The sequence below is a fragment of the Lithobates pipiens genome, unplaced genomic scaffold (genome assembly GCF_037356315.1).
Source record: "Lithobates pipiens isolate NorthernLeopardFrog02 unplaced genomic scaffold, aLitPip1_a1.2 Scaffold_18, whole genome shotgun sequence".
NCBI lineage: Eukaryota > Metazoa > Chordata > Amphibia > Anura > Ranidae > Lithobates > Lithobates pipiens.
The window spans coordinates 87,666,204-87,680,777 of record NW_027507758.1 but is presented as its reverse complement, the minus strand read 5'-3'; the positions used below and the strand labels follow the sequence as shown (position 1 = coordinate 87,680,777).

Here is a 14,574-nt window from a genome sequence, read left to right as displayed (position 1 = left end):
AGAAAAATGATAGGCCTCCCCAAGGTGCACATCCACCCACGGCCAAGGATTCCTGCTGTAATTCCGCACGGCTTGTCTTGAAGTTCTCTGTGGCAGGAGGCCACCGCTATGTTTTTCAATGATCATAGGATCCCATAAGGGCTGATATGGTTACATATCTTCAAGAAAAGCAAGCGTGAGTGTTCCAGGAGGAAATAAATCCATGGATGGAGGCCAGTTTTATTCATGGAAAACACACTGTGCTAACTATAAATAAAGGTGATGACATAAACAATATAAAATTCAGATGGTCGATTTAAGAAAATATTTCTTTAACTGACTTTTTACATAGGAGGAAAAAAGTTAGAAAAGAGGCCATCATGGAAGACATTTTATAAATGGCTGCACGTCAGGCAATAAATCAACTGCCTTCTTCAAGGGTATCGAAAGCCAAAACATATTTTTTTTTTTACTTTTGGATATTGTGGGTGGGATTTGAATGGCTGTCAGCTTTTTATTGCTGTCCCAGTGGGGAGATTGTCTCTGTTTGTCCTGACGAGCACTGTCACTAGGAATAAAAATAAAAGAAAAACCTAAAGTTTGAGTTGTCATTACAAAAGAAATAGTGAGAAGTCCTCCGAACAGATGTCCCTTTGGAAGAGATTTTCCTTCTAAGAAGGAATTCACCTCTTAAAATGCTGTTAAACCCAAATATTGTTTTTCTTTAACATTTTATTCGTTACCTTTTAGCTGAAGCTGTTAATTACTTAAGCATTATAAAGTATTGAATACCTGGCTGAGCCTGCTGTTTCATTTCACTTCCTTATTTTCTGGACAACGCAATAGCAGTTGATCCTCTAGCTACTGCCTTGTCCCCTTTACGGCAAGTGTATACTGAGTAAGCCATTAACTTCCTATTTGTTTTCTTTTAGTCACCCCACATGACTGTTTCCATCACCTTTAGGGGGGGGCTCAACATCAATGGTCAAGCCCACCTTCTCTCCACCCATGTGATTACCTCGTCATCTTGCATAGGGACTGTAGCAGGAATGATTGATTTAGCTAGCCAACCAACCTTTCATAAGCTGTAGTCTTCCAAATCATTCCATGCAGGTAAGGGCAAGCATAGAAAGTAACATGACCATAGTATAGGGGACCAAAAAAGAGTTTTATAATTTTATAATTGGTAAGAACACTGATAACCATATAAATTAGTAGGGCTGTGGAAATTAAAGATTAATTCCTTGATTAATCGTTAATTTTTTTTGATTGATCAAAATTCTTTTGATTGATCAAAATTCTTTTGATTGTTCAAAATTCTTTTGATTGATCAAAAAAAGCACTTAGATCTTTTCTTTCTACCCATGACCTGGCGTCCTAGCTGAGATCTAAGGAGACGTGAGAGAAGTTTATGGTCCGTGTTAACCCTTTTGATACCCGCTTGCATTACCACCTGTTTGCACAGGGGTCCATGCCATAAGGTGAGAGTGATTAGTTAGACCAGAGGTGGAGGGATTGTCATGCTATTGTGGAAAAAAAATTACTTACATCAGTGCTACAGTTTGAATTTAAAACGTATTTGTGTGAACTGTGAAGTTAAGTCATGGATTGTGGAAATTAACTAGTGTCGGGTGATTGTATATAGTGTATACCACATTTACTACTGACTAATGCAGAGTTGCAATGCAAGGAGATCAGCTAAAAGTAGTTTGCTTAATGCTTATAGTCTTTCCCTATAGCCGAGATCCTCCAGTCCTTTAATTAGCTTTGTTGTCCTTCTCTGCACGCTCTCCAGTTCCAGCACATCCTTCCTGAGGACTGGTGCCCAGAACTGGACGGCATACTCCAGGTGCGGTTGGACCAGAGTCTTGTAGATTGGAAGAATTATCTTTTTATAGCTTTTATATGTCACGCTGGGATTGTTTTGATTGCTCAAAGGACAACTTGGACTATCTCAAAGTCAAAGCAAAATCGTATCCCGGAAGTAGGACTGAGGTCGCAGGGCAAAGTAGGATGACAGTCGTACAACAGTCGTGTCGCACCAGTGTCATTTAGTCATTTTACCAACACAAGGAAACTAGATAAACATTTTAACTGATTGTTTTTATCATCACTTTAAAGTAGCATTAAACCCAAAAGCAAACATTCATTATATTAAAGCTTAGCATTTCTTAAATGTGATGGCTGCATTAGTTCTGCTTTTTTATTTCATTTTCAGTTAGTGATCAGGCAGTAAGTCTGTTATTTTTCTACAGCACAAACTACCCTGCAGATGTAGTACTTAGAGCTTTGAGACAAACCATTTACCACTAACAGGGGTGACTACAATTGTCAGCTTTTCCTCATCTATGTAAAGCCTTAATGCCAAAAGACAAAACAAAACTGTTGTTGTAATTGCTTAAAAATTGTAAGCTGGGGTTTGGCTTCAATTTGTTAGTGTATTTAAATATGCTAGTCCATTTAACACTACCCTCCCTCTAGAATGACAATGCTGCTGCCCAAAGGTGTTGCTGTTGCTCCTTCATCCTTAGTGTAGGCAACCTAATACAGGAAGTGTGTTACTGGGCAGATCACCATGTGAAAACTAATGCAGCCACCACATGTAAGGATTAGTAAGCTGCAATATATACATTTTTTTGTGTTGGGTTTAATATGGCTTTAAAGTGACAATAGTCACTTTTAGTTTTGGAGAGACTGGTGAGGGGTTAGAGCTTTATGTTGCTGCTGTGTACCCATTAGCGAGATATTCTCTGACAGTGAGGGTCAATTCAAAAGTTTTAGTTGCCACCAGAACAGGATTAGAGAGGGAATCTTCAAATGGTGACACACGGTCCTATGACAAGTCCTTAAGGGGAAATTCCCCTTACCTTGGAAAAGTTTTTTCTCACTTCCTGTTGAGTCAACAGGACAGGAAGTGAAAGAAAGTCATCACACGGAGATACAGATGGGGAAAAAAAGAAAAAAAACTTGAGCGATCTTTAACCCTTCTACTCTACCCATATGCTTTAGATATACTTATTTTAGATATTTAAGGCCACTGTATCCTGGTGTACTTGGAAAGGCATCATCTGGTTCTGAGGCAAAAGACCAAAATTGCGCAAAATTTACATTTACAGAAACATGGCTATGCGTTAAGTCAGATTGGAAATATGGATGAAACTCCTATGAATTTCGATATGGTTGGAAATAAAACTGTTGATTCAAAAGGTGCAAAAACTATTTTAGTTAAAACCACAGGACATGAGAAGTCCAGTTTTACAGTGGTACTAGCATGTACAGCTGATGGCGCCAAACTAAGACCAATGATTATTTTTAGAAGAAAAACAATGCCAAAAATCAAGTTCCCTGTTGGAGTTTTTTGTATATGCGAATGAAAAAGGCTAGATGGATGAAGAAGGGGTAAAGCTATGGCTTGAATGGAGTAGGCGACCAAGTGGACTTTGTCGAGAACGTAGCCTACTGGTGTGGGATATGTTCAGGGCTCATTTAACGCCCAGCACAAAGAAAAGGCTGACAAGAATAAAACAGATAAGGCAGTTATTCCTGCCAGATTAACAGCACTGGTACAGACACTGGATGTGTGCCTAAACAAGCCATTTAAAGATCGCATTCGAGAACAGTGGAATGGGTCGATGGTGAGTGGCGAAAAAATGAATTCACAAAAGGAGGAAACATGCGTGCTCCACAGTTGGATGTTTTGTGCAACTTTATCATAAATGCCTGGTATTATATTGAAGCAGAAACAGTAATCAAGTCTTTCAAGAAGTGTGACACATCAAATTCATTGGATGGTATGGGTGACTACTACTTGTGGCAAGAAGGGGAAGCTGAAGCTGAAAGCCACACCATCTGATTCGGAATTAGATCCATATGATGACTGTCTTACAAATGTACCACAAGATGTCATTGATCAACTTACGATGTCAGAGGATGAACATGAGGATTTTAGGTAACGGTAAGTCTTAACCATTTTAATTAAAATTATTTAAATCAAATCAAATGGTTTCTTGATGTTTCTGATGTTTTTTTTAAATGGTGTTGCCTCTGAAGGGGGGTAGTCTTATACGTCGAGTATAAGCAAAAACCTGTTTTCACTGGAATATTAGGGGGGTAGTCTTATACGCTGGTCGTATTATACGCTGGACAATATGGTACTTAGTGGGTTATACGCCATCTCTAGGTGAATGGACACTGGTAGACAAAGTTTTAGACAAAAATTCCGGCCCTATATAACCCCCTCCCATACAGGAAGTACTTCAGTTTTGTAGTAAGCACTGAATCCTCAAAAGAGGGGAGGGACCTCTATGTCCCATGATGTATTCAAAGAAAATAATTTTACAGGCAAGTATGACAAAAAACATCATCTTTATCAAACATCACGGGACACAGAGTTAGGCTATTGTTCATTACTTACTGGGATGTTCCAGAGCAATAGCCTTGAGGGGAGGGAGACACCCTGCCAAAATTATAATTAAAAATAGCCATCAGACTTTATACGGCAGCCTGTAGTACACTACGGCCAAAAGCCAAATCCTCGGCTGCTCTAACATCTACCTGATAAAATCTTGTGAAGGTATGCACTGAAGACCAGGTAGCAGCCTTACAGATCTGAGCCACAGACACATGATGGCAAAAAAGCCCAGGAGGTTCCTACACCCCTGGTAGAATGAGCTCTCACCCTGAAAGGGGGAACCATACATTTCAGACCATAGGCCTGAATGACCAACTGGTGGACCCAATTGGCAATGGAAGCTTTCAAAACTGCCTGTCCCTTCTTGGGTCCTTCTGGTAAAACATAAATGGAGTCTGAGCCTTGGATCTTTGCAGATCTAGACAAATAAACTGAGTGCCCGGACTACGTCCAAGGAATGCAGTCATCTCTCTTCCACCAAACAAGGCTGAGAGAAAAAAGAAAGCAAAACAATGTCCTAATTTAAATGAAAGGCTGCCACCAAGAAGGATGGAATAGGGCGCAACACCACCTTGTCGTGGTGAGGAATTAGGCATGGTTCCCTACAAGAAAGGGTCGCCAATTCCGACACCCTTTTAGCCGATGGCCATTAGGAAGGCTAGCTTGCATGACCGAAAGACTAATGGAATTTCCTTGATAGGTTTAAATAGTTGTTTCTGTAAGACAGACAGCACCAAATTTAAGTCCCAAGGACATATAGGTGACCTAATGGGGGAAGCAAATGAGTTTCCCCCTGCATAGAGGTTCAGGCCAGTGAATGGGAGGTTAAAGGCCTTTGGAAGAATACCGACAGAGCCGAAATCTGACCTCTGATTGTACTCAAAGCCAATCTGATTTCCACAGCCGACTATAGAATATAGAGAATTCTCCCAATCACGTATTTCCAAGGATGCCATTTTCTGGCTTCACACCAAGCACAATAATGCCACGTACACACGATTGGAAATTCTGCCAGCAAAAGTCCGATGAGAGCTTTTGGTCAGAAAATGCGACCCTGTGTATGCTCCATCAGACTTTTGCTGGCGGAATTCCAGCCAGCAAAAGATTAAGAGCAATTTTTTGGTTGGAACAAGTTCAGATAGGAAATTCCAATGCGCAAAATTCCTACGCATGCTCGGAAACAATTTGACGCATGCTCAGAAGCATTAAACTTCATTTTATGGGCTCATCGTACTGTTGTACGTCACCACATTCTTGCTGGTCGAAAGTTCAGTAAACCATCCAATATTTTTCCGACTGAAAATCCGCTCGTGTGTACGCGCCATAAGTCTTCCAGACCTTATGATAGATCTTAATAGTGATCGCTTTCCTAGCATTCACTAGAGTAGACACCACCGGTCCCAAGATGGCACAAACCTTCAGGACCCTGGCAATAAATGAATGAATATAGGACCTCAAGACAGTAGATCTGGGCTGCATGGAAGCATCCATGGCCCGTCTATGGGACATACTAAAACATTTAATGTGAAAATGGCTTAATGTAGCTTAAAGTGTAAAAATTGCCTAAACCTCAATCAACTGTCTTGAAACTTTGCACAGCCTAAGTTCTCAACTTTTCAACCTATCCTATAGGTTTCTTGCATTTCAGTATTCGACAAGACAAACTAGGGACATTAAGCTTGTTTTTTGGGGAGCTTAATGTGGCTTAAGGCACAAAAAAGACCTTAAATTTTAACCAAACTTCACACATTAGAAGACTCTATCTATGCCAATATATTGTGAAAATGTCAGCTCATTTGGTATATTACACCAAAAGTTATTCACATTAAGCTATATTTTACAATGCTAAAACACTTAATGTGAACAGGTTAATGTAAAAAGAGCTTAATGTACCATAATGTGCCTAAACCTCAATCAATAAGGGGGTTTTACTTACCTGTTCCAGGTGCAGGGCAGTCTTACAGACAAAGAGCCCAATCTTCATCCATCACGGCAGGTTCCGTCACTTGAGGACCTTCAAGGACTGGGTAACCTTTTCATGTTTTAGGTTCCACTCCCTTGGGCCTGTACAGCACCCTGCAGGAATGCCTTAGCTCTGTGGTGTCCAGGATTCCACTACGCAGGGTCCACCACCCGAAGGTCGTGTTACATGCTAAACCTCGCAGGGTGCTTGCGTCTTCTTTGCGAAGCTTGGGTACCATTTATTTAAGCATATAAGCTTTTCTTCAAATGGATCTGATCGCTCAATCCCTTGATTCATTTAAGAACCATTTTGGGACTAAAGACCTGGAGCTCTAGAGAGCTCAAACAAAAGTGCCCGTCCATCTTGCAAACACTGGTAAAAAATGGAAGTACTTCCTGTATGGAAGTGCGCGTGGACTGAATTCACGAGTGCTGCGAGTGCACGTGGACTGTGAGCACACAAGTGCTGCGAGTGTACGTGAACTGTGAGCACACGAGTGCTGCGAGTGCACGTGGACTGCGAGTACAAGAGTGCTGCGAGTGCACGTGGGTGGTATTGTTGTAAATTAGTGTGAGGAAGCTAGTCGTTGGTTAATTTTGGACAGAGTATAATTCCCGATCCTCATTAAATTAGTAGGCACGATGACCGGCGGGTGTGGAGATGCGACTCCATGTACATCTTGCTGTATGTATGCGTTCTTTGATCATCCGGTTAAGGACGAATACTGCTGTGCAAGATGTAAGCATGTTGTTTCCCTGGAAGCCACTAGAAAAGAGTAGATGGGTGACAGGCAGGGTAGAGGGGAAAGTGCCACGAAGGCCGATCCTAGGCTTGAACATCCCAATAAGTACGCCCCATTGAGTGATATTGGTGAAACCAGTCAGGGACCAGCACTGCTGGAGCTGAGGGACTCCCCTAGCTGCCAGGGGAAGAACTCCTCCAGTGAGAGTGGAGGGGAAGCCAAGGGCAAGGAAAGACAGATTCTGGTGGTAGGGGACTCAATTCTTAGAAGGACAGAGAGGGCAGCCTGTGACAAAGACCTGAAGCTCCAATTGTATGCTGTCTACCGGGTGCCCAGATTCGGCACATCACGGATCTGGTGGACAGATTCCTGGGCGGGGCTGGAGAAGACCCAGCTGCCAGGGTGCACGTTGGCACCAATGTCAGAGGGAGATGGAGTGTCCTAAAGAACGATTTTAGGGACTTAGGAGCTAAAATGAGGAAGAGGACCTCCAAGGTAGTATTCTCAGAAATACTACCAGTACCTCAGGCCACACCAGAAAGGCAGAGGGAGATTAGGGAAGTAAACAAGTGGCTGAGAAGCTGGAGTGGTAAGGAGAGTTTTGGGTTCCTGGAGAACTGGGCCAAATTCTCAGTCGGTCACCAGTTCTATAGAAGGGACGGACTACACCTAAATGAGGAGGGTGCAGATCTGCTGGGAGTGAAGATGGACGAAAAGTTAGAGGGACTTTTAAACTAGGCGATGGGGGGGTGTCCAGGGGTAGAGATAGTCAGCGCGGAACATATTCCAGAGGGTAGTATTGGGGGCATTATTGGTAGGTTGACTTAAGCACATAAACCTGAGGTAAGTATAGTAACAAGCCCTATTTGCAACCCCGGAACACCCAATAAGAAAACAGTATGCGACCAGTCTAAACTACATGGCATGTTCACCAATGCCAGGAGCCTGGCAGACAAGATGAGAGATACTGTTGTACTAGCAGGATTTACATTTAGTGGGAATTTCAGAGACTTGGTTCAACAGCTCTCATGATTGGCTGGCAACCTTTGAAGGGTATTCCCTTTATCGCAGGGATAGGGAGAGTAAAAAAGGGGGAGGGGTATGCCTGTATATCAAAAATAATGTACAAGTGAATGCGAGAGATGACATCACTAGGGGAGCTAGGGAGAAGTTGGAACCATTATGGGTAGAGCTCCAAAGAGATGAAACTAAGGGCAAAATAATACTAGGAGTATGCTATAGGCCCCCCTAACCTGAGGGAGAGGGGGAGATGGGGGAGAAAAAAAAATGACACCAATTTAGTTTGGGTACAGCATTGCATGACCGTACAAATGTCAGTTAAAGCAATGCAGTGCCAATTTGTAAAAAGTGCTCTGGTCATGACGGGGGTAAAATCTTCCGTGGCTGAAGTGGTTAAGTATATAAACAGTAAAAGTGGGAGGGCAGACCATATTGGCCCCATAAAGAATGAGGAAGGGAATCTGGTTACAAAGGATGGTGGGGATGGCGAAGGTATTGAATTTTTTCTGCTTCTCATTATTCACAAGGAAATCGGGGGTGGGGGGGGGGGGCTTCAGTAACCAAAACTGCAGTGTTTAACCTCATGACACATCACAGGAAGAAGCACCCTCAAGGCTAACAGAGCACAGAATTATAAATAGACTTGAAAAACTTAACATTAATAAGTCACTGGGACCAGGTGGCTTGCAGTCCTTAGGGAACTCAGTCAAGTAATTGCCAGAGCACTGTCCCTAATTTTTACTGACAGTCTACTGACTGTAATGGTACCAGCTGGAGAAAAGCCAATGTAGTACCAATATTTATAAAAGGGCAAAAACAATCAATAGTATGCAAGCTCTTGGAGGGGATGATAAGGGACTATATACAAGGTTTTAGTAATGAAAACTGTATCATTAGCAGTAATCGGCATGGATTCATGAAGAATCGTTCTTGCCAAACTAATCTATTAACCACCTTTGAGGAGGTGAGCTGCCATCTAGATAAAGGAAGGCCTGTAGACGTGGTGTATCTGGATTTTGCAAAAGCATTTGACACAGTTCTCCATAAACGTTAACTATACAAAGTAGGGTCAGTTGGCATGGAACATAAGGTGAGTACATGGATTGAAAACTGGCTACAAGGGTGAGTTCAGAGGGTAGTGATAAATGGGGAGTACCGAAATGGTCAGGGGTGGAAAGTGGGGTCCTCCAGGGTTCTGTCCTGGGACCAATTCTATTTAATGTATTCATAGATGACCTGGAGGATGGGATGAACAGCTCAATCCCTGTATTTGCGGACAATACTAACCGAAGCAGGGCAATAACTTCTCTGCAGGATGTGGAAAACTTTCAATTAGATTTGAGCAAATTAATGGGGTGGGCAACTACATGGCAAATTAGGTTTAATGTGGAAAAATTTTAAATAATGCATTTGGGTGGCAAAAATATGAATGCAATCTACTGGGCATAGAACCACTGCAGGAATCAAGGATGGAAAAGGACCTGGGGGTCCTAGTAGATGATAGGCTCAGCAATGGAATGCAATGCCAAGCTGCTACTAACAAAGCAAACAGAATATTGGCATGCATTTAAAAGGGGATTAAATCAAGAGATAAATTCCAGTTCTGGGCACCAGTCCTCCAGAAGGATGTGCTGGAAATGGAGCAAGTACAGAGAAGGGTAACAAAACTAATAAAGGGACTGGAGAATATTACTTATGAAGAAAGGTTACAGGCACTGAACTTATTCTCTCTGGACCCCACAATAGGGATAAAACTTTTCAGTGGAAGGGAGTTTAATAAGACACGCGGCCACTCATTAAAATGAGAAGAAAAGAGGTTTAACCTTAAACAACGTAAAGGGTTCTTTACGGTAAGAGTGACAAGGATGCGGAATTCTCTTCCACAGGTGGTGGTATCAGTGGGGAGCATCGGTAGTTTCAAGAAACTATTACATAAGCACCTGAACGACCACAACATACAGGGATACACAATGTAATACTGACATAAAATCATACACATAGGTTGGTCTTTATGGGCTTGTGTCTTTTTTCAACCTCACCTACTATGTAACTATGCACTCAGTTTCTAAGTCCTGTTGTGCGCTGATAACACACAGCATTTTCACAGGCTTATTGGTCTCAGCCCTAAACAACTTCAACCCACCTATTCTCCCATGTCTAATGGCTAATCTTTCTATAGTCCCAAGATAAACAACTAGATGGGCTAACTGGACTCCTTGAGATGACACAGGCAGTGTGCAAAAGGCTCACAATAGTTCTGAATTTCTTTTCCTGAAATTTCTGAATTGCTTTTTTATACTTATTGAACAGACATAACAAAACGCTTTAAGTGGTATAGATAACAGACCAAAAGAAAGCAAATAAGAAAAGTTCATTATTAGGGTTTACATTTCCTTTAAATTAATACAGATATGCTTCTACAGAAACGGAACACATAATATTCACTCACCTTGTTGGAAGGTTTTAAAGCCTCAGCATCTATTGTACTGGGACAAGGTTCAAGCTGACTTGCACAAACCACTAATCTGTCTGGAAACACATAAAGCTCTGTACAAAGACACAGATTAAAAAAGATATTATTCATGAGTTCATTTCTGTATGGTCCAGTCAATGCATACAGCTCAAGTCTGTGTTACATATCATCTTGAAAAGATAGTGTATGCAAAATTAAGGTGTAACTCCTCTCAGCATTATTTGGATTTAAATTTGCCATCTAACATATCAATGCAAATTCCAAAAGGTTATAATTAAAAAAAACTAAAATGTATATATATATATATATATATATATATATATATATATATATATATATATATATACAGAGAGAGAGAGAGAGAAAATGTATTTTATTTTATTTATTGACTTATTTACCTACACCAATAATAGCATGCCATCCAATGATGGGCAGATACAAATCGTCTCACACTTACTACTAATGATCTTAAAAGAGCTAATGTTTTAAGACTTTAGGTGGTTAGTCAATTTGCACACAGGGAGTCTTTCCAGCTTCAGTAATAGTGGCATGTGTTAGGACTAAACAGCTCTGCCAAAAAATTTAAAAAAAAGGACATTTCTAAAAAATGTTCTCATAATCAGGCTAGAAGTATGCCATATCACCCCATACAATTATGTTTTCTAAGTACACCATAATGTGGTTTGTACACAATGAAAAAACACAAATAGTAATCTGTGGGACTTTAGGACAGAAGGTCTAAAATACAAACCCATCAATTGTTACTGGTCCATTGTAACCCAGTCAGGGGTACATAAACAAATGTGGAAAACAGATGAAATTGTTGTGCATATTTTTATCTGAATGATAGAATATCTAATGTTGGTGTTAAGGGACAAGTCTATTTAATATTAATATTTTATTTATAGGTGGATCCTGATGGGCCGAGTCAGCCACTGGCTTATTTTTAATGTCTTGGATACTCCAGAAGTGAGGTGGCCCTGCCATTAGTCCTATCTCTGTTCAAGGGTTTTACCACCCACCATTGTGTGCCTGACGACTTCCTGTTGCATTCTCGATAATTTGGGAACTCCTCTTACTGGCCATAGCAGATGGGGAGAACCAAGGATTCAAGCACTCTTGAGAGATTTTACATAGAGAGATACTATATAAGAAACAGTCAGGTTATCTCATTAGTATCTGCCAAACACAAAAAAACACATTTTGAGTGAGATCGTTCTATAATAACAGATACACATCTTGACAGATATCCACGATGAAGGAGGTCTTTACGGCCTTCATAAAGTTGCAAAGTATTCCATGACATGAGGCGCACTGATTAACATTACTCTTAAACATCTGCCTGTTGACAGGAGATGAGTTTATCGCTTTTTTTTTTTAAGGGTGAAAAAAATCTCCACTGACAGCATGATTGTCAACATAATTGTCAGATTAAGAAACGTAGAACTTTCTTGTAATGCCTAAAGTCACAATATAGCAGGAAAATTGATACATGCTTACCGCTGCCAAATTTTGGCCCAGTTTTGCTGAAAGGCAAAGGCTAACAACACCTGTGAGTGAAAGCTACCTCACATTTTGTTTTAATTTTTAAAGTCAAGGTACACATAGCTACGAGATGACCATTCAGCAGTTTTTGGAGCACATGTCCAGGCCTGTCTGCTTCCACAGACAGGTCATTGATCCAGACTGACATCTGACAGTTGGAGACTGTGAAGGGACAGAGGTAGTTCCCATTCAAACAGACCAGTGTGAGTTAGCTAAGTAGCATTCTGTATCTGTGCAGACATAAGGTCCAGTCTGGTTAATAAAGGCTGAAATTGTGGCAGCTAAATCCCAGGGAGGAATAGACAGAGCTGTGCAACAAAATATCTGGAAGGCTGAAGGACATTTAGACCCCTTTCACACATGCGGACCGTATGTCCGTATTTCATCCATCCGTTTTCGGATGAAATACGGACATACATGCATCCCTATGGGATAGCGGGTGTCAGCGGGTGTCAGCGGATGAACATACGCTGACACCCGATATCATCTGTCTCCGCTATAGTCCGATTCTGCAGACGGAGGAAAATCCTATTTTTCTATCCGTCTGCAGAGTCGATCGGATGAACACAGACAGACGGTCCTTGTTCATCCGATCCCCCATAGAGTAAAGCGGAGATCTGACAGGGGGGTCCCTTCACAGTGTGCAGGGACCGCCCTGTCATCTTCCGGCTCAACGGGGATAAAGGGATCGATCCCCGCTGAGCAAGCGGATGTTCACGGGGCGGATCATCACTGATCTGTCCCCTATGAAAGGGGCTTTATACATAACAATGCAGTGTTGCGCTTCCTAAATAACTCCCAATAAATCATTAAATAAGAATATGTGATTAACTTGCAATATAGCAAGATACAGAGTGCACAATCAAATATTCATATTCCCTGACTGGGAATAGTGTAAAATACACAATAATGAAATATAGGTGTTCCCTCAGTGGGGATAGTGAATAATAAACAGTAAAGATAAAGTCCACACACTCAAAAAATAAATAGAATAAAAATAAGAGTCTGAATGCACAAAAATAATCCTCAGAGTCTTCTGCACAAAAAACGCACAGCACCCCACCAATGCCATGGCCAAGACCAGGTAGAACAAGGTGGGCAGGATCGGGAGGTGATGATGTAGCACACCTGATTAGAGAGTATTAGTCTTTTCGCGGTGAGACGTTCAGTCTCCAGCTCTTACTGAAGTCACGGTGGTGTAGCAGCTCATTCGATGTAACGTATAGGGGTAAGGAGTTGAAGTAGCAGCGTCATCCCGCTAGCATCTTGTTGTTTCTATGCATCCCAAGCCCGCACTGCTTAAGTGCTGCGTTTGTGAGTAAGGTTTTATTGTGTTAATAAGAAATAAACTGTTTTGATATATAGAGAGCACTAGATTTTGCCTTTTCTATTCCCATGTGCAACAGACCCCATTGAGGGAATTTGTACTGGCTGGTATCCATCCAATCAGCCGGAGGCAGCACGGAAGTAATAGGAGTTCCATGACCAGCTGATCCGTTTGTATCCCAGAGAGGGAACCTGCTTTTTCCGACCTTTTGGTGAAACAAGGGTCAGAACGTGAGGTGAGCGGCTAGGATATTGAGGTGGAGGAGAGCACTTGCATTTCCAACGCTTATGCACTGGCTGTGTGTTAAGCGTTTTTTGTGCAGAAGACTCTGAGGATTATTTTTGTGCATTCAATTTCTTATTTTTTATTCTATTTATTTTTTTACTGTTTAATGTTCACTATTCCCACTGAGGGAACACCTATATTTCATTATTGTGTATTTTTTACTATTCCCAGTCAGGAAAAATGAATATTTGATTGTGCACTCGGTATCTTGCTATATTGCAAGTTAATCACCTATTCTTATTTAATGATTTATTGGGAGTTATTTAGGAAGCACAACACTGTTTTGTTGTGTATATTTCATATGTGAAGTGAACGCATTTTCTGTGTGTGCAGCAGCCAGGTGGGGTTTTTTTTTTTTTTTTTTGGTATATCACCTACCACATATATCACTATTTAGTTATTAAGGTTATTATTTGCGCTGATATAAATTTGTTATATTGAAGGACATTTATGTTAGTGTTTATGCTAAACAACTCCGACGTCAACATAAAATTTTGTTACTTTAACTTTTGGATGATTAAAAGCCATAAAACGCATTCTGCTGAGTGGACTGAATCCTTGGAAAATTCTCCATTTGAAGATAAATCTCATATTGCCTCATGACTTCTTTATTAATCTTTCGTAGGTATACCCATTACTGTAGAAAATACATTATTCAGTAGACAGGCATTAGATCCACCGATTAAATCAATATTTTAAGCCAGTGGTCTCCAAATTGCATCCCGGGGGACAGATGTGGCCCTTTGCTTGCCTTTAACCTAGCCCTTGGGGTACTTTTAATCCCACTAATACAAGACACTATTCCTTCCACTGTCACCAACAATGGGGC

General features: G+C 41.1%; 1 protein-coding gene across 2 annotated transcripts in view; it reads right to left on the bottom strand.

The window, feature by feature from the left end:
- SLX4IP (SLX4 interacting protein) overlaps positions 1 to 14,574 on the bottom strand; it is a 302,193-nt gene that overhangs the window by 51,275 nt on the left and 236,344 nt on the right. For both annotated transcript variants that reach the window (XM_077485897.1, XM_077485898.1), the window contains exon 7: positions 10,565 to 10,662. In XM_077485897.1, the coding sequence (XP_077342023.1) occupies positions 10,565 to 10,662 (98 nt within the window). The remainder of the gene's footprint in view (positions 1 to 10,564; positions 10,663 to 14,574) is intronic.